Genomic DNA, 23870 nt, shown 5'->3' with positions numbered 1-23870 from the left:
AGAGGTCAGGCTTGGGTGGAGATTGGTTTGTTGTTGGGGTAAAGATTTTCCTTCATATTTTTTCCAAAGTGATGCTGTAGCATCCCAGTAGTAAAAGGCTATGGCAACTGTAAACCTGTTTCTAGTCTGGAATTATTTTTCCCACATGGGAATGCATCTTATTTAGAAACACAACTGTACTTTCATCACTGAATTTTGATCCACAGAGGTCTTACATACCTTGTTTCTAATTGAAACACAGCTGTTTTTGAAATCTTCCAAGCATGCCCTAAAGCTGCCATCGGTTTCTCGAGGTCTCCAAGGGCCAGTGTTGCTCTTGTACAGTCCAGAATGACAAGGTCTAGGCTACTGCTTATGTATCAAAGTGCTCCATTTTGGGTTTGGTTGGGTTATCTTTGACAGATCAAAAAATGCTGGGCTGTCAGAGCCAGGACATTTCCCTCAGCAAGGAACAGATGAGCAGCATGAGACCATTCCCTTTCTCAGCCTGGGAACAACCAGTCATCTCCTCTGCTCCACACTCTGAACTTGTCAGAAGGGGCTGTCATGGTCATCCAGTTGCAGGTTTTCCCCTGAGTCTGGTTTAATCTTAGAGTACAGCTGATACCCTCCTCTGCCATTCCCTGAGACCTGCCTTGGAACGTTTCTTGTCATCTTCTTGCACTCATGGTGCATCAGAGACATGGCCAGGCTGCTTCTGTTTTCTGCCTTCTCACCCAGGCACCTGGCTTCTTGTCTTCCTTTCTCCAATGAGATGGGGAATATGTCATGTAAGTGATAAGCCTAGGAAGGTGAAATAAATGGACTTATATGAGTGCTGTGGTCTTGGTGGTGGAGGACGTGGTACTGAGTCCATGCTGGGTTAGATGAAATCAGGAAGGTGAAATGAGGAGTTTAAGCTGCTCGTTCTCACTCTTCATCTCTCCTTAGGCATGTCTGCCACTTATTCTTTCAATCACTGATGGCACAGGAACTCTCTGTGGCCCTAGTATTCATGTAGGGACTTGAGAGAAAACTCTTCTGGTGTATTTCCCAGGGGCAAAAACATCAAAACATCCGGAGTGGCTTGGTCACTCACAGTCTCTGGCTGAAATGAGAAGTTTCAGCTTCAGAGAAGTGACTTGGTGTGATAGTCTACAGATAAGACACAAAGGGCAAAATGTGTAATGATGTGAGCAAATTTAAGCCACATAGAGTGGAATATGTTTTTCCACAGTAATATAAAACATGTGAGACCACCACTGTTGGAGACCAGATGTATGGATTCAAGAAGGGACTAAACTAATTCATGAAGCTGTCCCACCAATGGCTGTGGAAAATGCAGGTCTGGAAGCTGTCTCCCAGGGTGCCGTGAATTGCTGATTGCTGGCAGCTCAGCACTCCATGCATTTCTTGGGCTCTTCCTTTAAGAATTGCTGTTGATGTCTCTCACACATGAAGTGTTCAGCCAATGTGGACTTCACTTTGATCTAGTAAAGTGCTTAGTGGCTCTTAGGATAGAGCTTAATCAAGTGGTGAAGCAACCTCATGATACTTCCTCCCGAGTTTGTAGGAGAATGATCCCATAGGCCCTTCCAATTGTTTAGTCCCATGCCTGAGCAATCTTGGCAAGGGGAGAGCAGCCTGCCCCAGCAGTGAAACAGTTGAAACACAACAGTGTACTTCTGTACACTCCAAAACACAAAATGGGTGTCCCTAGGAATGCTCATTAGCCAATGGCCTATTTATATATAGTGCAAGGCAAATATTTGGGGAGCCCGAAGATGCAAACCTAATAGGGTTGTTACAAAGGATGGGTAACAAAAAGGGATGGTTACTGAGAGGCATAATGTCTAAAGGTTTTATGCTCTATAAGATAAGCCTGAAAAGGACAAAACTAAATAAGGAGTCACTAAGCCTTTTCTACTACAGAATTTGTCTGCCCTTGGTAATATTCCTTCCTGCCCACATTTTTGTTTGTGCTGATAAATGTCCTTGCATTAATAAACTTATAATGCTGCTTGTTTATCCCTTCAAAGCCAACCCTTGCAGCTTTCATTAGCATTTCAGGATATTTATGGCTTTGTAAATGAATGGAAATCTGCAATTTGTCATTAGGAATTAAGAAAAATCTTCCTTCCACTTAGGGCTGAAGCTCAGCTTTGGCCTTTCAGGGACTGAGCCACCTCTGGGCCTCACAGACAAAAACAAAGTCAGACAGTGCCCAGATTTACAACAGCAAGTGGCTCTTAGTTATTCAGATGTCTTTGATAATGTGTCATCTGCTGTTGCTGGCAGGGATCAGTGTTTAGGCTCAGAATTAATTTCTTTCTAGCTGGAGAGAAAACAAAAATATCTCTTCTGCAAGAGCAAAAAAAGAAAGAGGTAGTAACAAGGAGAGAAATGAAAACAGCACCAGGCACATGTAAAAAGTGCATGTATAGATATGCATGTAGCATATACACACTGCAGAGTTTAACAAAGTGCTTTTCAGAAGAAAACTTACTTCACTGTGCTGTGCTCAGTACTTTCAGCTTTGAAATACAGGAAGTTAAGAAAATTTTAAAGGTTTCAAAAGGGAGTTTATCTTGTACTTGGTGAAGGGCTAAAGAGTTGGATGGGAGGGATAATAATCAAAGGAGCCTTTTCAGCACTAAACTGTGGTCCAGAAAATCAAAAGAAGGAATGTTAATTGGTTTGTACAACATGACATTCTCAGTTCAGAGTAGCTTCAGCCACTCAATGGTACTTTTTCTTTTTTTTCTTTCTCTGTAGGTTGATTAAGTGAATAGAAGAAAAGGAAAAAAACCCAAAAAAACCACGAAGCTACTCTCAAGTATTGAAGATACAAGGCCAGGATGAACACGAAGGACGGAAAAGTGTCTGAAGGAGGTCTCAATGTCACTCTTACCATACGCCTTCTCATGCATGGCAAGGTGAAGCATTTCCTGTTGCCTGTGTGTTGAGTGTGTGTGCAGCTACCAGCAGAGCCTGGCACTAACATTGGCAGAGGGTCTGCTCCTCCTCCGCCTTGAGTCAAAAGCACCATTGCCACGGCCAAAAAACCACCCCCTGCTTTCAGGGAATCCTGCTGAAGTTTGCACTGCAGCCCAAGCTCATTGAAACAAACCCTTGCCTGTAACAAACCCATTTTGAGCGGATCTGGCGGCAAAAAAAAAAAATGGAGTTCTTCCATTGATAGCGAGCCAAATTGGGCAGAGCCTTGCAGGAGGCTGACCTGCATACAGCTCGCCTTTCTCAGCATTTGCTGAGTTTTGCAGGGCTTTTTTTAGAATACCAGAACATTGACTTGTGTGAAATAATTGCCACAGATTTGGTGTCTGTTTCTATTGAATGCAAATGGGGTCCAGTTCTTTGTTATTCTGGTGTAACTTCTCATCAGAGTGAGCCCCCTGATATGCTGGGGGTTTTTCCAGGTCCCTGCGGGCTTGGGTTGAAGACTGACTCTCATTTCCTTTCTGTCCAGTGCAGCATTTAAAGCATGCAGATAAGTGGGAAATCTGTGCCATAGACAAACTGCCAATTCAGTATTGTCAGATTTAACAGTCTGGTTGCTGCTTATTTCACATCAACAGATCATAAAGTGGGCTTTTAATTAAAAAACACATTTCATACGTTTGTTTGTATTATTTGCGTCAGGCAACTCCAGGCATTTTTAGGCTTAATGAATGAATGTTATAGAAAGGAGGTGGTTTAGTCTCATCCTTAACAGGGAACAGTGACATATATAATGCATGTTATTCTGGAGTTTGAATTTGTATATATAAATCTTAAAAAAGTTTTTACTCCCAGAGTTTAATTTATAACTAAAATACTTCTATATTTTTAAATAATGGATGTTTACAACCTCTGGTATGAACACACATATGATAAACTCATAGCACAAATAGGACACTAAGGTATCTCACATTTTATTTTACTTATGGAGAAGTGTGAGGGGGTACAGTTTAAATTTGCAAATTAAAACCCTCAGAAATTAGGTTATGTCAGATCAAATTATGTTTTTTCTCAGAAATTATCTAACCATTTTGATTTCTTTCCCCCTGAAATATTCAGCTTCAGGCAGGCATCTGGTGTGTAAATCTGCATCTTAAATAGGGATCTGTCAAACAAATTTAATAACACTTTCTCTTACAAAACCCACCTAAAATCTGTACACGTGTCTGTGCTCAAAATTAGGTCTTCAGGGTTGATTCTACTGGTTTCTGGTCACAATCCATGAAAGTATTTGAACACATACTTATCCCAGTGGGTATAAGCAGCCCTACTGGTTGCAGTCACATTCCCTTGTGCTTAAGTGATGGTGTTTTGGGCTTCTTTAATCATTGTTAGACAGCTCTGCTTGTTTCAGAATCATGCCTTCAAAGCAAAAATGAAGTATCTGTCATTTTCAGGACATTTTATTTAAACTGTGGGCTAGTATTATTGGGATTTTTTTTTAAATCAGAAATGAAATCAGAAAAAGTTCATTTTCTCTGTTAAACATCATTGATTTTGTGTGCAACCACTTTTAACAATAATGGATGTTATATATCCAGCCTTTAATGCATATGTAGCCCCAAGGGTCTAAATTAAACCCACAAATGCTACAAAGTTCAAATTTTACCTGGATTTATACCATGCATCCTCGGTTAACAAGGCACGATGGGTATTCTGTTAGCTCCACTATGCTCTAATCATGTATCGTATTGTGCCTAAGTATTGGAAAGAGTATATTAAATCAGAATTTATTTTGGTGATGAAAGTCAGACGCTTTCTGTTTCTTTGATGTCATTTCTGTGATTTAGAAATAATACAGAGGAATGAAGGCTGTCTGAATCAATATGAACTCTATGTGAAAAAGCATTCTGAAAGCTGTCTGTGCCTCTGGAAAAGAAGAAACACATTTCTAGACTCTTCCTTGAGATTTGTTGTGGTAATGACATCAGTGGAAATTATTGATCTCTAATTAATGTTTCTTGACAAAACAGTTTGTCTAGAAGCAGAAGTTGGTCTGTAAATAACTGGTCATAACTTGAGAGAGAAGAGGGGAAATAAAAAGGTTTTTAAAATAGCACAAACAAACTGGATTCATTTATTTTTAAATTAAAATAATTTTAATGGTATTTATTAATACATTGCATGGAAAAATGAGAACATCTCCCTACTAACTTTAACTCTCTATGTCTAAACCATTATTACCAGTGTACCTTTGCATAGGGGAGACATATGTGTTTTGTGTTGTTTGCTTGCATTTTAATTGGAAATCCATTACTTGTGCTACTGTGCTTGCTTATCTTGCCTGTAAGTCCTGCAGACTTAGGAAATTTTCAGCATATACTTTTCATGTGATTTGCATAGGGGCTTTAAGTCAAGAATGGACATCTTAATGAGGCAATTAAGGTAAATTCTATACCTGCAGAAAAATGAGGATTTGTATGAGTGGCCAGACCTCTGCAAGATGGTAATGAATTAAAAAAAAAAAAAAAAAAAAACACAACAAACAAATTATGTGGCAAAAACAAAAGACTTTATCATGTGGTGAAAGGAAAATAAATAGGAAGAGTCCTGAGCTCTGGGAGAACCAGGGCCAGTGTCTCCCCAGTGCATGTAGGACACCACTGATCAGCAGCTTTGCTTTATCTTGCTTTGGGGAAAGGAGTGTCTGCATGTCCAGCTGAGCTCCTGCCAGGCTTTGTGCAGCCTCTGGCTGAGGAGGCTGGGAGAGCCCCTGGGAGCGCACAGCATAGCAAGGTTTGGGAGCAGCCAGCTGGCAACAAGGCAAGGCACAGCCTTGATATTCTCATGGCAGACAACATGGTGTTAAGGGAGGGTAGCAATTTTTTTATCAGTGATAGTGGAAAAAGGATTTTGTTCAGGCCCTGCAAAAAGCCAACCATAAAAGGTTAACCTTAGGGTAACCTCAGTATTTCCAGGGCCTAGTATGAAAGCTGGGACTTTCAGAGATTTTGTGATGATGTAAAATTTAATTTTCATCTTGTGCCATGTTACATCAGTGAAAAAGTTACGATGGTGTTACAGCCCTGAAGAGAAATCATGAGCAACACAAAACATTTATCACATTTTCTTGTGATGAATTAAAGGGCAGGTGTTGGTGAGGATGCTGCAAGGGCAATGCTTAGGCATTCCTTGCATCTACTGAGAAGTAACTGTCGGTGTAGGAAAGCTCAAAAGCAAGATTAGGAAAAACTTGTTACGAGGATGTGTGAGGATGGGAGGAGGCTGCCTGGGCATGCTGCACCATCCATCACTGAAGGTTTCTAAGGACAAGTCAGACAAAATTGAATTCATCATGTAAAGCTGCATTTCACAGGCACTGCAGCCTCTGCTGCTCAGCACCTTTCTGTCCAAGTTACCTGAATGCTGCTCCAGAGGGGTCAGAAACAGAAAAGTCTTTTGAAGGACATGCAGTTAGAAATATAGAATATGTTAAATAATGCAGATACGCATTTTCATCCTTTATTAATGAGAAAGATGGCACCACATTAAGAAATAAAGCTGTTTCATACATTTCAGTAGAGAAAAACAGAGAATATGAGTTGAGGCCATTTACAGTGCCCTACTTTTGTATTTTCCATCTGATTTTTGCTGTTCCTTGAAGTAAAATAAGTAAAATCACTGTGTAGGAAAAAAGACGTGAATTAATATGGGTATTTTATTATCTGTGTCTACTTCAAAAGTATGTTGGGCAAGACTGGAGTATTGCAGGGATTGCAAGATTTCTGCTTCCAGCAAAGGCTAGAATAGCAATGTTTGCCCAGATCAGATCATTGTTTTTGAGGAGTGTAAGGAAGACAAATGGAGTGTATGTGCATTCACGGGCAAACAACCCCCAGCTATCAGAGCCTTCTGTATGGAGAGGCAGAGCTCAGGCCCCAAAAGAACTGTAACTTTTACTTTTTCTTCCTTTCTAAATCTTCATCAAGATAAAAATTATTTTGGCTCTTTGCATATCATAGGATATAGGTGTAGACCTCCATGTTTCTTACCATTCCTTGGTCATCTTCTGCTGAATTTTCTATTCCCATGACTTGTGGCTGATTTTTCCTTGCTTACTGCTGCAGGTAATGAGATTGAAAGACTGGAAGTTGTAGCCTTGCCTACAGGTATCTACCAACATATGTTAGCACTTGACATCTGCAGTGGTCTTGAACTAGGTTTGGTCAGTTCATGCCCAGAAAGAAATAACTGTTGAAAAGCACCTATTTTGACTATACTGGATAATGATAACATGATTTTGGACTAGTTTGGTTTTGTACACAGCCAGTATTAACAGGTTGATTAAGACTTTGGAGACTCAACAATTACATTTTAATTTTATATGTAGATGATAAAGAGACCGTGGCAATAGAAAGGTCTTAAATCTCAGGAAAGCAGCTTAGTGGAGATTTAAAAGTCAGGTCCATGAGGTGGAACAGGGGAAAATGTTCAAATGGGCTAGCATAGAAAGGGCAGCAGGTCACAAATCCACTCTGAGATCCACCTTCATCTCATAGTGGTGGTGCAAGAATCTCTGCTTCCTCCCTCCAGTAGAAACCTGCAGGAGAAATAACACATTGTTTCCAAAGGTGCTGTGAAAATGTGTGCATTAATGAAATCATATTTGGTGCAGTGAAGTCTGCAAGAAACCAAAGTAGAATATAGTAATGTATTGAGCCTGAGGAATCTTTTAGAGAAAGAGAATGGAGTTCAGCAATAAAAACCAAAATGGATTAATGAAGTCAGGTAGGATGAAGGAGTGAAGCAAAAACTGGCAGGAAAGTAGGACTCTTGCCAAATACTGAGAGATGTAAATCGGAGAGTTGAGGCAATTAACTGAAGAAGGTAATTTAGAAGATACATGTTCAGTGACAGAGGGAAATCTGGAAAGCATAAAAGGCTAAAAAGCATCAGATGTGTCAGTGTTTAGAGAGTGGTACGTTTGGGATATGCTAAGTTGGAGAGGAAAGCTATTTCAGCAAAAGTGTGTGCAATTTTGGATGTATGGTGTTGGTGCACCATGGGGCAAGGAGAAGGTAATTGCCTTACGTTCTTCTGGCAGAATCACACCTGCAGCTCTGTGCTCAGCAGCAGGTGCCACGTGTGTGAGCGATGGTGAAGACTGACAGAGGGGTAATTCGCAGAAAAATAACAAAAGTTTTCGGAGACTGAGGAGCCTGTGCCTAGCTTTCTTCAAACATTCTCATAAATACGTATTATAAATATAAATGTTACAGTATTTTGAATGCTGCAAGTGCTTGTGGCTGTAAATAATGATATAAAATACTATTTTGAAAATAAATCTAATAAGGGAATCCCAAGAAAAAAAAACTGATATAGAGACTTTTGTTATGTTCTGTAAATCTCCTATGCAAATTTTAAATATGTCCAGTAGAGACTAGCACATGTATTATTAGATTGTATAATCTGCATTGATGGAGGAAAGCTATGATGATTGAGTGGAGCTTTTATTTCTCTGATACCATTTGCTCAATGATGCATTTATCATTCAGCAGCAGTGAACTAGAAAGATGTATCTGCAGTCAAATGTTTGGGTTTGGGCAAAACCCTATGAGTGCTTTAGTACTTACAGCATAATTTTACATTCCCTGAGGAACTCAAGGTATCTGAGTTCAAAATTATTTCAGCAGGATCAAGGGGTGACTTTTGGCACTGGAAGCAGTGGTTACAGTGACTTACATCCATCTTCAATGGTGACTTTCAGACATGTTGGTGATTACTTTGTGGTGCTACATACAGAATTTTTACAAGAAAAAGAAAATTTAGATTCATAAAGTGATGGCTTACACTTAACAGCTCAAATACAGATTAAAATAATTAAGAAAATTTGCATTTTTCATCAGTACAGATAATACCATTTTATCATCAGGGATTTCTGTTAGTGGCCACTTTTTTGATGCCTGCTTAATTGCCTCCCTGAAAGACCATAAAACAAGTACAGAAATTAATTTTCCTCATCTTAAAGGTAATGACCTTCTCCTTTTCCATTTTTTATTTTTTACTTATTGAAATACAGAATGCAACAAAGTAACTTTTAGAATCACCTTGTCAGTAATACAATCCAAGCCATAAAATGCCAATCAATCCAGTGTTTGTTCTATTCTTTCCAGTTTCCACAAACACTGTCAGGGTATTATGAGGATTGACTGTCCTGCCTATTGCTATTATAGTTCCTGTTTTGTTTGCTTGCATTACTGTGATACCTGAGTGCCTTCCCTGGTCATGGAACAAAACTCTGCAAGCAGATGCATAACACAAGATGAATCTCTTCCATGTGTTTTTGTAGAAGCAGTCAAGATACTCTCACTAGCCTCAAAAGTCAGCAGTAAGGAAGCCCAGCCTCTGGGCACTCTCTACTCCCAAAAACAATCTCCATGTTCCCACTTTTACCAAACAAAATCTCCTCATGGGTGCATGACTGTAATGAACTGAGATTGCAGAAGGTACTACTCAGTGCTGCTCCTCCAGCATCACAGGTGCAGGGACAAGCACAGGGACAGAACTGATTTTTGCTTTGGTTTTGGCAGGGAAGGCTGGGAGCTCAGGTGTGAAACTAAATATAAGCTGGCTACCCATCTGCTATTAAAAAACTGTGTCCATTGGCACAGATGCCCAAAAGAATGTTAAATGTATTTGCAGAAGGTGCCTAATACTGGAATCTCCATTAGAAAAAACATAATTTTTAGATTTCCTCATGCACTACCATATTTGTTAGCAAAAGATCTGCCTCAGTGAGGAAGGCCTTGGACTGCAGTGCCTTTCTAAATTAGGGCTGTGGGCATCAGACAGTGACTACTGAAGCATCACCTAGGAACATGAGATCTCCCATGGCAGTGAGACTAATCCCATGTAATCCCAGAACACAAACCAGATTCTCAGTTTACCCAAGGTGACCAATTTTCTCTGAGGCTAACACATTATGTCATGTTTCCAAAAACTGACTTTTCTTCCAGTCTTTGAAAAATGCTGATGCCCCACATGCTCCCATGCAAATGCATTGTTCAGAATGGCTTTGTGGAACATGTTCTTGGGATCTTCCACACAAGCATATTTATGAGCTTAGTTGCTTATTGGCAACTGTGTCCTCAGGTGAAGGTGAGGAGAGTTGAGTGATGTTATGCCTCCTTATGGATGGGAGAAAGACAACTGGTATGGGTCTAGAAAGCTTTATCAGCACAGCTGTTGTGTGCTGTTGCCAGGATGGAGGATGGAGCCTGTGCTTCATCAGATGTTTTGAGGTGAAAGCATTTACTCCTTTATTATTTCTTAAATGTGTTTTCCTTCTAGATGTGGCTTTATCTCAGGGATCCTATGAAGTTTTTGTTCTGTTTGCCCCATAGCACTGAAAATAAAAGCTGCATGACAATAGAGCAAGACCTGTGTGTTTCCATGGTCCCACAATAGCTACCTGGTTTTGTTTTGGTTTCCCAGGACTCAGCAATTATTAAACCAACCTCACACTTAGAAAAAGTAATGGATTTTCACACTTGATGTTTACAGATCAAAGGTTAATCTTTAAACCAAGGTTTGTTGTTATTTTTTAAGCATGTTGTTTTCTTAAAATTACTGATTTCTTTCTCTTGCTATTCAAAAGACACATGAGATAATTGATTAGGAAATAGGTCTCTTCTACAGCCAGTTTTATATCTAATTTAGTCATTCTTACCATCAAGAGCCCTGCAAAAGCCTTGACTCAGGAATTTTTGCTGCCCACTTTTGTTCTGCTGGTGCTGCCTCGTCTTCACTGCAGATGATGTACAATCTGCAGAAATAGCTTTCTACTCTTTGATGGGTCCACTACTTCCCAAGTGTTCATTAAGAGCAAAATTCATCACATTCTTGTGAATAAGGTGTTCAGATAACATTATATGCTACATTTCAGCATGAAATCCCCTGTTTTTACCATTGGTTTTTCCTCAAGTTATCTTTAATGAATTGGCTCGTTGGTTAGCAATATACTTTACTGATGCTGGGCTATCTCCCAGGGTTTGTTGGTGAGGTTCAGCTCATGTTTTATCTACTTGATTAGAAATTTCCTTCTAAAGAAAATTATAATGACAACTCTGTCCCCCAGGCTTGAGAATTATCTTCAGGCTATCTGAAATCAGCATGTAGATTTCAAATTTTCCTGGGGTTTTCCAAAACAACTCTTTGAGCACAGGTGTAAGACTCTCCTGCTTGAGATGCGGTCAGCAGCTGGGAATGCCCTTTGGAAGGCATTACCTGGGCTGGGTATGCAACACCATCTGAAACTCAGGCCCCTTTAATGAATTTCAGGATAGGTACCCCAAATTCCTTCCTGTCATTCCTTGAAGGAAAGTTGATACCCGTCTGTTTAGTGCTACACGTGTATATCAACTTGAAATACAAATGAACAAATATTCCTGTGTGTGTATGAGGATCGATTAGTGGGTGTAGGCAGACACGCAGCATTTTGGAGTCATCCAGCATGGGTGTTGTGGCACAACTGTGTCTGGAGAGTGGGTGCTTACATTCTGAGGCCAAGGAACCTGGGTAGCACTTTTAGCTCTGGCATCAGTCTGCCAGATGGGTTGGCTTGGACTGTCTTTTTCCCACTGAGTTTTAGTTCCCCATTTTATAACTTCTTTTTATGCACTTCTTTTTGATCTGCTGTTGAAACGTGAGTATGTGAAACTCAGTAATTCTTATAATATAATTTTTTGCACTATATTTACATGTGGATGATTAGTAAATAAATCAATCTGAGATGGATGATCAATAGTTACTGCTATCTTATATTCCTGAGCACTGGAAAACATCAAATAGTTCAGGAGTTGTTAATATATTGTAACAGGCAGTTATTTGCTAGTGCAGCTAGCTCAAACACTTGTCTGACCTGCACTGAGGCTGAACTTGACATCAGCTGTAGGGCTCCTCTCACCAAATTTGGCATATGTTAGTGTCAGTTTAGGCTGCTTCTTCTGCAGATGAGAAAAAGCAAAAACCCTTGGGATTACACTTCTTCCCTCCTTCTTTAGGAACAAAATATCCTCTACTATCTCTCCCTGGACTGCAGTGAGGGTTGGTTGCCTGACTTACACTGAACTCCTAACTTGTAATGAGCCAATGTAAGGGAGAGACATCTTATGCACTTAACTACAGCACATTTCATGTCTGGCAGATCTAGAAACATTTTCTGAAGAAGATAAAGCCATTAAAGTAACATTGGTTAGAAATAATGCTAAAACTTGATTGTCATAAAAATGGTGTTAGGTATCTCATTTAGCAGTAAACTTGTTTCATGGTGGTATGAGAAAATGTATAAAACAAATATTGGACTGTATAAGAAACATTAAAGGTTTGGTGAAGTAGCTTCGGTAGTTTGAAGAATGAGGTGAAAAGAGTCCTTTGATTTAATCTGTGGCTGAAATAGGCTTCTCATTATAATTAAAGACATGATCTGTTGTTAATAGTACTTTCTAGGTGCTTTCTTAGAAAAAGTTAAGGCCCCAGAAAAGTCTGAAATGACCCATTTAAAACCATTCTGTATTTCTATTTTTTTTTCCAGTAATTTATATGAAGCAAAACTCTGAAAAAATTATGAAATGTCCATGTAAAGTTAGTGCTTCTGTGTGCCCCTGTAACCTTACCTCACATTGCCAAGAAGAATCCCATCTCCCAGGGTAGAGGGAGAGATGGCATTGGCTTGGATGTTTTGAAACTGGCTTATAGAATAAGCTCTAAAGTCACCCTTTGATGAGGGGGAGATTTGAAGTACTCCATATGATCACAGGGACATTTGCTAGCATGTTCCAAGGAACTGGTCACCAGTCTTACTCAGTAGTATTCACACAGTTCTTTCGCTCATTTCTTTGGTAGCTTGTGCTCTTAGTTAATAAATAACGAGGTGATAATCGGTCACATAGAATTCCTGTCCCCACAAAGCAAATTCACAGAGAATCCAATGAAACAAGCAGCTTGATAATCTTTTTATTCTGTGCTCTCCTTTGCTTGTTTAAACACTCCTCATTTCCATGTTGGAAATGGACCATCTTTTTTACCAATGCTACAAGCAGTACATTGCTTTTCTGTCCCTAAAGCAATGTTCTCCTATTTACAAGGAAGATATTTTTGCATTTATTACCCATGACCCATCCATTCATTTCTGAAAGAACAGCATCTCTCATTAAGACCCAAGATGATCAAATGGATAGGGACAGATTTTGTATTAAGTTTATACTGACAGAGCCTTGGAAGTTCACGACTAGGCCTACATATTCTAATGAAACTTCAGGTACACAAAACCTGAAGCTGTACCATGGACTGAAATACAGTTGCTTGCCCATAGCAACTGAAATAGAATGCTCTCACCCCTAGCAAAATGTCCTTCTACCTCCTAAGAATTTGTTTTATGAAAGTAATTATTTCTGAAAGCTGCAACTGAGAAGAATGGAATAAGTTTTTGAAATAAAACTGCCAGGTGTACTAAGTGGTCAGATAGGAACTACTGGGCATGGGGGATTCCCAAGACTTGTCATCTCTGAGAGCCTTGCTCCCTGTATTTCCTATTCAGCAATTACTGTGAGATTGGTAGTTACAATGATATTATAAAAAATAGTAAGGTCTTAAAAATCTGGGGGAATGAGCATCCCAGATTTGTGTCACTGCTAACAAAAAAGCTTCATCTCATTTGAGAACCTACACAGCGTGCTGGTATGGCTGCCTCAGCCACAGGAAAAGGTGTGACCTAAACTCACATATTAAGAGACTATTACAATAATTTAGTTACAAGACAGAAAACTGAAGAGAATCCTTTCATACCCATTCTCACAGAGCTGCTTCTCTGCATTGTATGTGGAGAGGTGCAGATATCTCATAGTTTCAAATGGACACTTTGCCAAAAGCACTCCCACAGCTGTGTGAAGTGTAAAGGTCTACTCTACGTTGGCCAGTAGAACTGTAGGTTTGTAAAGCATATACCATTGGAAGATTTGCAGTTCCTGTCTGGATAATATCTGTCTCAAGTCAGTGTGTACAAGAGTGCAGAATGCCATCTTGAAAGAGCAGTTGGAAGAGAAATAAAAAAGGGAAATGGGAAACAGGAAAACAGTTTGAAAATAAACCTGAGAAGGGCCCTCACAGGATTGAGGAACTCTGTGGCTAATAGGGCATTGACTTCACTGGGAATAAGGCTATGACTGAAGAATCACAGACCAGTGAGGGTTGGAAAGGACCGACAAAGGTCTCCAGTCTGACCTGAATCAAAGAGGTTGCATTGGAGCAGATTACACAGAACCTTTCCCAGACCTTTTAAGAATGATAATTCTCTAGGTGCCTCTTTCAGTGTCCAGCCATCCCCATGGTAATTTTTTCCCTCACATTGTGTAGGAATTTGATATTGTAGCTTGCTGTCCTTACTGTACACTGCACTAAGACTCCCCTGTCACGTCTTTTCTTCTTAAGAACAAATGTAGTTCTCTCAGCCTCTCCTCATGTGTCCTGTGCTCTGGACCCTTGACCAGCTTGGTAGCCTTGCATTGAATTCACCTTAGTGTGTCCTTGTCTGTCTTGCACTAGGAGCCCAAAAGAGGCCCCAACCCTCTAGGCATGCTGTCACAATCAGAATGACAAAGAGCCATTTGCCCTAGCCTGCTGGCTACACTCCTGCTAATACAGTCCAGCCTTTGATTGATCAGGGGTGCACTGCTGATGTACTCATTTATTTATGTTGAAGTTCTGAGTTAGGACCCTCGGGACTTTTTCTGCAAAGTAGAAGGTAGCAAGTTTTTGTCCAGCTTGCCCTGCTGCATGGGCTTTTCCATCACAGAATCTGGGGCTTTTCATCTGTCTTCGTTCTACTCCCTGAGCTTTCTCCCAGCCCAGTTTTCCAGCCTGTCCAGCAGTGTATTGACTGTTCCACTCAGTCAGGTGTTGTGTGCAGACTTGCAGAGAGCATAAAAGAATGGTATGCCAGAGTTCATTGAAATAGGTAACTTGGTCTCAGTGAAAAGTCTTCATGTCTTGTGAGCAGGATGTGAGGAGTTGCAAGCACAAACAGCTTCGTGTTATGAGCTTATAAACAACTGACAAAAATAACTCAAGGTCACTGGAGGTAGTTCTTTCCTGCAGAGTGAAGTCAGTTTACCACTTTATCACGAGTCTATCACTGGATAGAGTGTTGGAGGACAAAAATTTAAAAAATTCTACACTTTGGACTGTGTTCCAGGATGGATCACACTGAAGTGTATGGACTGGGTGGGGGCAAGTGGTGTATCATACATCTGTGACAGCTCAACCATCTGAGGCAGTCGTTAATTGTAGAAGTAGATTTCACAATCTTAATACAGAAGAGGAGTTTATTTTCTTTTAGCTGGTCTCTCCATCACATGATTTCCAGTCTGATGTCACAGCTGCATGATTTGTGTAACATGTCCAGACTATTCATTTTAGTGTTAGTAGTTTCATTTTTGCTACCTGTTGGTTTTATTCACCAAGATTTTCACCTTTGGGATGTTACCAGAACTGCCACATTGTTCCTCTACTGTATGTTCACAGCCACACTTCTTTTCTTTCCTTTGGTGGAAGATTGTGGGAGCCCAGTAGCAATTCCCAAATCCCTAAAAAGTGATTAGCAATTATTGTTCTCTAAGTGCTTAATAGGGAGATTAAGACAGGCCACCAGGTGTTTACACAATAGTACTCACTAGCATGGAAATTCAGCTCTCACTATTACAAGGCATAAGAAGGGAAAATTCCTTCCATTGGAGAAACCAGCAATTGTTTTGATGCTTGTATTACACCTCATTTTCTCCAGTAGATTGTGCAGTTCTGTTATTTCTTAGCTTTTCATTCCCTGATAGGGGTTTGTCTGTGTTTATAGTAGCGGGATTGATCTGTAACCGCGAGATCAGTTTCTGTTAAAAGTGTTTTTCTTGCACGATCACTTGGCTGCAAAGCTGCATTTTTAGTCCATCCCTTTGTATCTAACGTGGCATATTTGTATACAGCAACAATGGAAGGGAGCTATGCTTCACACTGAAGGTTTGAAACAAATGATAGTGAAATAGCTTAGGAACAGCACAAATGCTCTTCTGTAACAAATTGTATCATTCACAGTGTCTCTTTTTTTTCTGTTTCAGGAGGTTGGAAGCATTATCGGAAAGGTCAGAAAATAACTTTATATTCATGTCAAACTATTGAATATCATTTCTCTTTTCTTAGCCCAAGCTAACGGGGATTTTTTTATGCTTCTTTAACAGAAAGGTGAGACAGTGAAGAAGATGAGGGAGGAGGTAAGACAAGCTTTGATGTCTTCACTTGCCTTCCTTTCCAGCTCAGAGAACAGTGAGTTCAGCATGTGCAGACCGATGCTGCCATCAAGTGGGCCGATGTTTAACATCCCCATTCTTTGGAAGCAGTTGGGTATAAATATGCTGGCCTAAATTAAACATTGTTGTTAATGTAACCTTCTTATCGCTGCAGCAGTCTGGAGTCTTTCATTCCCCTAGCGATGTGCCTGCTGCTGCCTTATCTCTGGAGCAGCTCACAGCGTGGTTCTGCGCATCAGATCCACTGTATCTTTCATTAGCATACCAATATCAGTCCTGCACATGGCTTGGCCTCCTGGTAGAGTTTCCAAAAACCTGAAACCAAGCGTTAGAGGGTAGACACAAGCTTCAGCAGAGCTGGAGCCAGACATGTATAAGCCAGAGCATCTCTCTGCCATGTCTTGGCAAAGTCTTAGCTTTTCCACATTTTGAAGCTGTGAGTAGGATATGGGCAGGCTAGACCTGCACACCTGCCACTCCAATCCTTTGAATAGGCTGAAGACAAAGAGGATTAAAACAGGGCACTGCATACGTCTCAGCCTTCCCAGTGTCTGCAGGCTTCTTTCCCTGACACACAGCAAGCTGTGCTATCTTCAGATGAGTGTGCTCAGGTGGAGTCTACAGACCCACACTGGTCCTGCAAGGCAGCACATCCTACCTGGAGATGGATGTAATTTTTCTGCTTTGAAGCAACTGCTAAAGGTATAAGTCAAAAGATAAATCCTACTGTTTTAAACTTTAGGAGTGCAGTGTATAGAGGATGCCTCAAGAAAAGTCAGTTTGGCTCTAGTAAAGCTGCAGTACATTACTGTGTCAGCTTCTTCTTTGTTTTCTACTCTGATAGAAGGTCTGTGGCAGGGAAATGTCAAAGTATTTTAGTAAAGAAAATTGCAGACATTCATCTTTAAATATACACAAATAGGGATTTCATTGTCAGGCTGACTGAGTTCTGTGCTCCTTTTTTGATGACATGTTTTCACCAATATTTTCACATGTCTGCTAAGACTTAAAGAAAAAAAGATAATAAATTTTTTTTTCTGGTGTACTAGGTAAACTTAATGAAACACATTTTAGTGTAGTTATTAATTATGATCATCAGCAGAAATCTTTGTACATAAACTGTGCAGAAGGGAAGCCATCATTGGAGAGTGCTCCTGACTTCTGAGTAAAACATCTTAGAGAATACCTATGATGCTTGATTTGTCTTTCAAGATAAATATCAAATGTTCTTCTTCAAATCCTGAACCCAGCTGTCATGTATATGTGGTCAGAAGGCACTTTTTTTTTTGTCTGTTTTTTTTTTTTTTTTTAAATAATGGAATTGTATGCATCTTTATATCAGCACAGGACTAGGAGGCTGTATCTCCACATGATGATAACTTGGTTGCTCTTTAAATGACTATCTTTTTCAGTACTTCTTTAAAAGCAAAATGCAACTTTTATTTTGACTTCCCTGGCAGATGTGGCAGAGTACGTGCCATCTTTATGGTGTGAAATGTAACTCTGTCTTTGGGGAAATGTCAGAGACAATTCTGTCATTGAGGAAATGTCATAGACAACTTCAAGTCTAAAGAAAAGTACAGAAGCCTCAGTTCTGTGCCCAGGTCTGTGGCAGGAAAATTTTTCAATCAGTAGTGTTGAGCCTTGGTTTTTTTCCATGTTATGTGAGGATGCTGTCACATGGGGAAATGCAGACTCTTGCAGTAGAGCAGCAGCATGGGGTGGTTAAGGACCAGGACACAGCACATCAGCAGCTGTGTGGTGACCCTGCAGGCAAAGGGCCAGACTAACCCAGCTTGTCTCACATTTGCTTCAGGCCCTGATCCCCAAGAAGGTCAGTGCCTGTGGGTGAGTTGAGGCTCCAGAGACTTGTTAGGCTGCATTAACATATTTCCAGGACTGAAATATCAGAAAATGCGTAGGGTGGCTCTTACCTGAAGCAGACTTGATCATTACCTACACTAAAGATCCTCTTAAATATATATTAAACAATATATAAATTTCTTAATATATAAAACCCCCTGGTTGAGACATTTTCTCTCCACTGCCAGTGACATAAGAGATACTTGAGAGCAGCCTGGCTTCTCTAAGACACTTCTGGTTTTCTAACTGTATCCAACAGGCTCCTTGCCCTATGGACACAGTACTGTTGGTGTGTCCTGTCCTAGCACTAGTCCTTTAAAGGGATGCTCAGTGCACATTGACTGGCTGCCTTCACATGAGGCACATCTACAAGGAGCATTCTCCACGGTGCAAAGCAAGGCCCCAGTAGAGAGGCAGAGAAGCCAAGCCCCACCTTTGGGGCTCCAAACCAGAGAGGTGTGTTGTTCCTGGGAAATGCTGGTGCTCCCTGGAGACAACCACCTTGTCTTAAATTCTGCAGCTCCAGTCCTACTTAAGGTTAATCCTGCGAGAAGGAAGGAAAAAGACTTGATTATGCAATTATTTGCAACTTTGAGTTACAGAGGTGCTATTTGCATACTGCAAAGAAGGCTGCAGAAGTATTTACCCAGACAGAATCTGGCTTCCTGCTGTTACATGAATTTTTGGAATGTGATCAGTTTATGCTGAAATTATATGATGTTGGGGCTGCAGTTGTAGGGTAGAAAATTAGATGCCTCAAGGTATTCCTTCCCAAACTATATCCCTAATCCTACTTAGTTTGCTTCCTGGGAGGTATGACTTTGAAAAATATTTGTTCCTTTTGACAGAGTGGTGCTCGAATCAATATTTCAGAAGGCACTTGTCCAGAGAGAATTGTGACAATAACAGGCCCAACAGATGCAATTTTTAAAGCTTTTTCTATGATTGCACTAAAATTTGAAGAGGTAAGCAAATAATTTTTTTTTCTCTCTTCAAGTGGAAATACAAACACTGTTTGAATTTTCTCATGTTTGCTTTAATGTTAAATAGGATTTGTTTAATGTTCTATTTAATAGCAATGAAAATGGTTATATTTTCATAAATGCTTTTGGCAGCAATGCTGAAGAAAAATAATGGGTCAATTTACAAGATGTTTGATAATTTCTTTTGCTTTTTGGAGACTTCAGGGAAAAGCAATTGCTTCTAGTAATGTGTACTAATGATAGGAAAACATGTCTTGGAAAAATTCTATTCCCATTGTGGGTTTGAATTGAAAAGAATAATTGCCTAACTTTTAACTGTTTTTGTATGAATTCAATTGGTATTGATGTAAATGTTATATATGTCAAAATGAATATATAACTCATTTAGCTAGAAATTTCATTTAAAAAAAAACAAGCTATATGATTACCATTTACCACATTTAAGGCTTGTCTTTTAAAACCAATTGAAGTAAAGGCACTCAGAGTAAGTAAGGCAGGAGCTCAATTCACTGTAAACTAAGTGTTCTGTGCAGGTATGTGTCTTAATTGCAGAGATTTCATGCAGTTTTGTGGACCAGCTACAATTAGATATGGTCACCATTTTAATGGAGAACCTCACAGAAAAGGCAGCAGATGTTCTGGTCATTGTGGAGAGGATTTAGCTCCCTCTACTTTTGAAAGTCATATGTTTAGTCCAGGCAGCTCTCCTGTCCTCGCTGGAGAGGCAGATGTCCCTGCAGGAAGCGGTTCACCTTCTCCTAGTGGAGGAGCTTTTCAGACAGGTAGACTGAGTCACCTGCAGCTGAAGCAAAGGGCAGGGTCTCTACAGAGAATAATATCCCTCTAATGTAATCCGTTCTCTCCAGAGAATGGATTAAACAAGAGGGATGCTAATCCCTTTCTTAAGAGTTCTTATTTCTCCAAGTCAGCAAGGCGAGTCTCCACATCTCCCCATAGCCCAGGGAGATGGTGGAATTTATAATTGTCAACATGTACCTTTATTTACACATGACAAATGTTCAAGTTTAGAGCAACACGACTAGAAGAGAGCTCATAGGTCACCAGATGCAGTTGTCTTCTGGAATCAACTGTATGTCTTGAATTTGTAACTTCACAACATGATCAAAAACTAGTTAGATTTTTTTTCTATTTGCTGATACTGGGTCCACAACTTCAGGTCTCTAATAATTAGACACCTTATTTTCAATCCTCACCTGAATTTGTTAATGAACAGTTCATGCAGCTTTTTTTCTATGCCAGCACTGGCCCTTAGTTTAGATCATTCTTGCCTTTCCATCCCTGAGGATTCCCTTTCTAGATACCTATTTAGAAACTGATTTTATCCCCACACACCTTTGCTTTTGTCAGAGAGTGATCCAAGCACACTCTTTCAGAGGATGCATTCTCCACCCCTCTCATGACTCTAGCAGTCCCTTTCCACCTTTTTCTGGTCACATTTTATGTTAAATGTCTGAATTAATTGTGGACAAGTTGCAAATTAAGTTCCACAAAGGCTTATTTAATGGTATTAACAGTCCCCTGTCCTACTTACCACGCTGTCATATCCCTGCCTCTGCTGGAAATGCCTCACCTCCTACTAGTTTAATGCTCTGCACACACCCTTGCTTTGCCTAGTGGGTGTCCCTAGCTCCTGCTGAGGTGTTTCCACCTCTTCAGTTATGGCAAACATTCCTATCAGGCTCCAGAGAAATGACCTTTTTTTTAATACTGCAGGTGTTAATCCCATTTATATTTCTTCAATCCTTCATGGGTTTTCAGATCTTCCTGCATGATATTCCAGACTTTCAGTATGTTGATAAAATGTCCTAGTTTTGTGGCATGGCACATTTTATAAAAATTCTTGGGGAGTTTTTTGCCAGTTATTAATGAAAAAATGATTTTGAGGTTTAAGCCTGCAGAATCACAAGTAATTCTATCTAACCCAGTTTCAAAACCTCCTATTGTCATCTCTTTCTCCTCTTCATCTCTTACTCATCATGGACCAATCTCTGTTTCTTCTAGTTTAAGAGGTAGCTTGGTGCACAGTGCCATACCCTCCAGTCCAGGGAATCCTGGAGAGAGCAGTGTCTCTGCTCTCTATAAGAAAAACATGCTCCTCATCCTGTAAAATGCTGAGAGAATCATTAGCACAGATAATCCCTGCCAGTTCCCACCAAAATGAATACCCAGTGGAAATAATGCTGCACTTTTCATACAAACATCAAACATTGCACAGCTTTAGATCCCCAGCCCACCACCTAGCACAACATAGTCTTTGAAAGTGCTATAGGTAACAATAGGCAAAGAAAGCTGAAATTCAGGTGTCTGGCTGGATTTTGCACTTATTTGCACTTGCAGGTTTTAGGGGGTAGCCTGGGCTCTTCATATGAGCATTAGCAAAGGAGTATTGGCAATCTCTTCAGATAAAGTACTGCTCTGAAATATCTGTATTTAGTTTTAAAATAATTGGTTTGTGGTATATTTAAAAGAACAGCAATAAAGAAACATGTATATATAATACATGTTGTATATATAATGCATGATATAGATATAATCAGGTTTCCGATAAATCTTCCTGCCAATAAAATGAGGTAACTGTAATGCTCTGGAGGCAAAATAAAGTGCTGTTTCAAAAATTACAAATTAGCTAGCTACCAAGTGCTATTTTTCATGCATATATTTTTGCTTTTTCTTCAGCCATTTAAAATATTCACTCCAGCTCTGGTTATTGCAGCTATGTTGAAACAGAATAAAAATGATGCATGTGTGACACTGCTGCTTTGAGGGATTGTTTTGGTATTTGTCATGCATGAAGACCTTGGACCTTTAACTTCCACCCTACAGCTGTATACCTAGAGACAAGCAGGAAGTTCTGGAATGCTTTTCTAATGTTAGTAAAAATTTCAAAATATGTCAGATAGATACAAAAATTAGAAAAGTTGGGTTTGTCTTGTGGTTGTTCTGTAGCCTTATAGAACTCTGCTTTGACAGCCTTCCTAATGGAAGTTGCTTTTCTATCAGTCTTATAGTTAATTTACAAGCTAAGTAGGTATTTACATGAATACCTAAAGTGTTCACTGCAGTGGAGAGAGTTAGTAAATGACAGTAACCCAGGCAGACCATTGGAATTGCAAGAGGGGACATTTTAGTGCAGTCAATTTTGGACTGGAGGTTGAGACCCAAGAAACACAGCTGTAATTCCCCTGGTGAGTGGGGCAACTCTAGCTTTGCTTCTAAGTCTGCATAATCCTCTGAAAGCACATGGTACTTAAGCACTGGAATAACCAGCAGGCACAGGTCAGTAGCCAGACTTTCTCCAGATGAATAAGAAAAGGAATTTTGGAATTCTTGTTCATCTGTAAACATTTATGAAGCACTTGTTCCGCTTGAGGAAGAAGAAGAGAAAAGGAAGGTGACAAAAGCAGTTAGGGTGATACCTTTCTGACAAATATAAATTCTGGCCAGTACAGCTGTGATTAATCCTTTGGTGGTCATTGCCAAGGTAGGAGCCTCCTGACAGAATCCTCCTTGCTGTGGAAATGGGACAGTTCAACATTTCCTTTGAAACCAGAAGAGAAGAATTTTGGTATATTTTTTTTCCTTGGGGGTTTGGTAGAATTCTGAGCTGCCAGGTTAGTTTGTCTTGGAAGCCTTATGTGCTATGACCCCAGGATGCCAAGAGTTTCTGCTGGCTCTTCAGCACTTCCAGGCTCCAAGTTAGCCTGTCCTGGCTGAGGAGCAGCCCACCAAGCAGGGAGAAAGCCACATATGTTCCAGCTGTAGTGTCTGCCAGAGCCCTGAAAAAATGGTTGCAATGTCACAAAAAGTTAGAGGTTAAGTAAATAGGAATCTCCCAGGTTAAAAGATGACTGTTCTGTGGGAAAGTCTTGAGTGATCCCTACTTGGAAACCTGCAGTTTTGAGGGGAATTTTTTTCTGCTTATTTCTCCTTTGTTTTTAAGCTGGAATAATTCCTGTATGCACTCCATGCTGCTGATCCTCCATGTTTAGATTTTGCTCTTCTTAAATAGTGAGGATAAAAGAAAGAGAACAGTGGCTTCCAGTTCCTGCAAAGTGCTTTTGAAGGCAGAAATTTCAGTGAAGGCTTTGAGGCCAGGCTGCATGTGATATGGAAGTAGGAGACATGATTAAGTTTTGTGCTGTGTGGCTGAAGAGGATTATTCACCTACATGTGCCTCCACCTGAGACAAACACGATACAGCAAGATGGCATCTTCCAGCTGAAAAATTGGCGTAACTTTATCTCAAATACATGCGTACTGCAAAATTCTGTTATCCTTCTGGCTTTATTTTGGATTGCAGTCTCTCACTGACAGAGCCACTAAACAGAATATGAGTTACTACTGGCTGGCAGAAGAATAATTTGGTAGCTGTCTGGTCACAGGCAGCAATGTCTTGTTCCATTTGAGATTTTATTTTCTTCTTTTTTAAGCGAATTAATGTCATACCAAGCCATTTCTTGTATGGAAGAATTCTGCCACCAAAACTGGGGAGGTACTGTAGGAATCAGTGCTGGTGTCACTGGGCTCCCATGCTGGTTCAGTGAGATGTGCAGAGTTGCTTGAAGTGCTGAGTAGTTTTGTTGATTGGTTTTTTTATAATTTGGGTCCTGATTGTACAATATAGGCACTTTTTTTTTGGTTGGTTGGTTGGTTGGTTGGTTTTTTTGTTAGTTTTTTATTTGTTTTTTTTGTTAAAGTGATAATCTTTATAAGC

The 23870-nt window shown here is 40.0% G+C and overlaps 1 protein-coding gene across 13 annotated transcripts in view; it reads left to right on the top strand.

The window, feature by feature from the left end:
• The window catches only part of LOC110469722 (poly(rC)-binding protein 3), a 497662-nt gene that overhangs the window by 433750 nt on the left and 40042 nt on the right, over positions 1-23870 (top strand). For all 13 annotated transcript variants that reach the window (XM_077784941.1, XM_077784945.1, XM_077784942.1 and 10 more), the window contains 4 exons: positions 2755-2915; positions 16101-16124; positions 16221-16253; positions 19001-19117. In XM_077784941.1, coding sequence (XP_077641067.1) covers positions 2838-2915; positions 16101-16124; positions 16221-16253; positions 19001-19117 — 252 coding nt within the window. In that variant the 5' untranslated portion in view covers positions 2755-2837. The remainder of the gene's footprint in view (positions 1-2754; positions 2916-16100; positions 16125-16220; positions 16254-19000; positions 19118-23870) is intronic.

This window comes from Lonchura striata, chromosome 1, assembly GCF_046129695.1.
Source record: "Lonchura striata isolate bLonStr1 chromosome 1, bLonStr1.mat, whole genome shotgun sequence".
Classification (NCBI taxonomy): Eukaryota; Metazoa; Chordata; class Aves; order Passeriformes; family Estrildidae; genus Lonchura; species Lonchura striata.
Note: the sequence above shows the minus strand (reverse complement) of the source record. Positions and strands in the feature narration are given on the sequence as shown.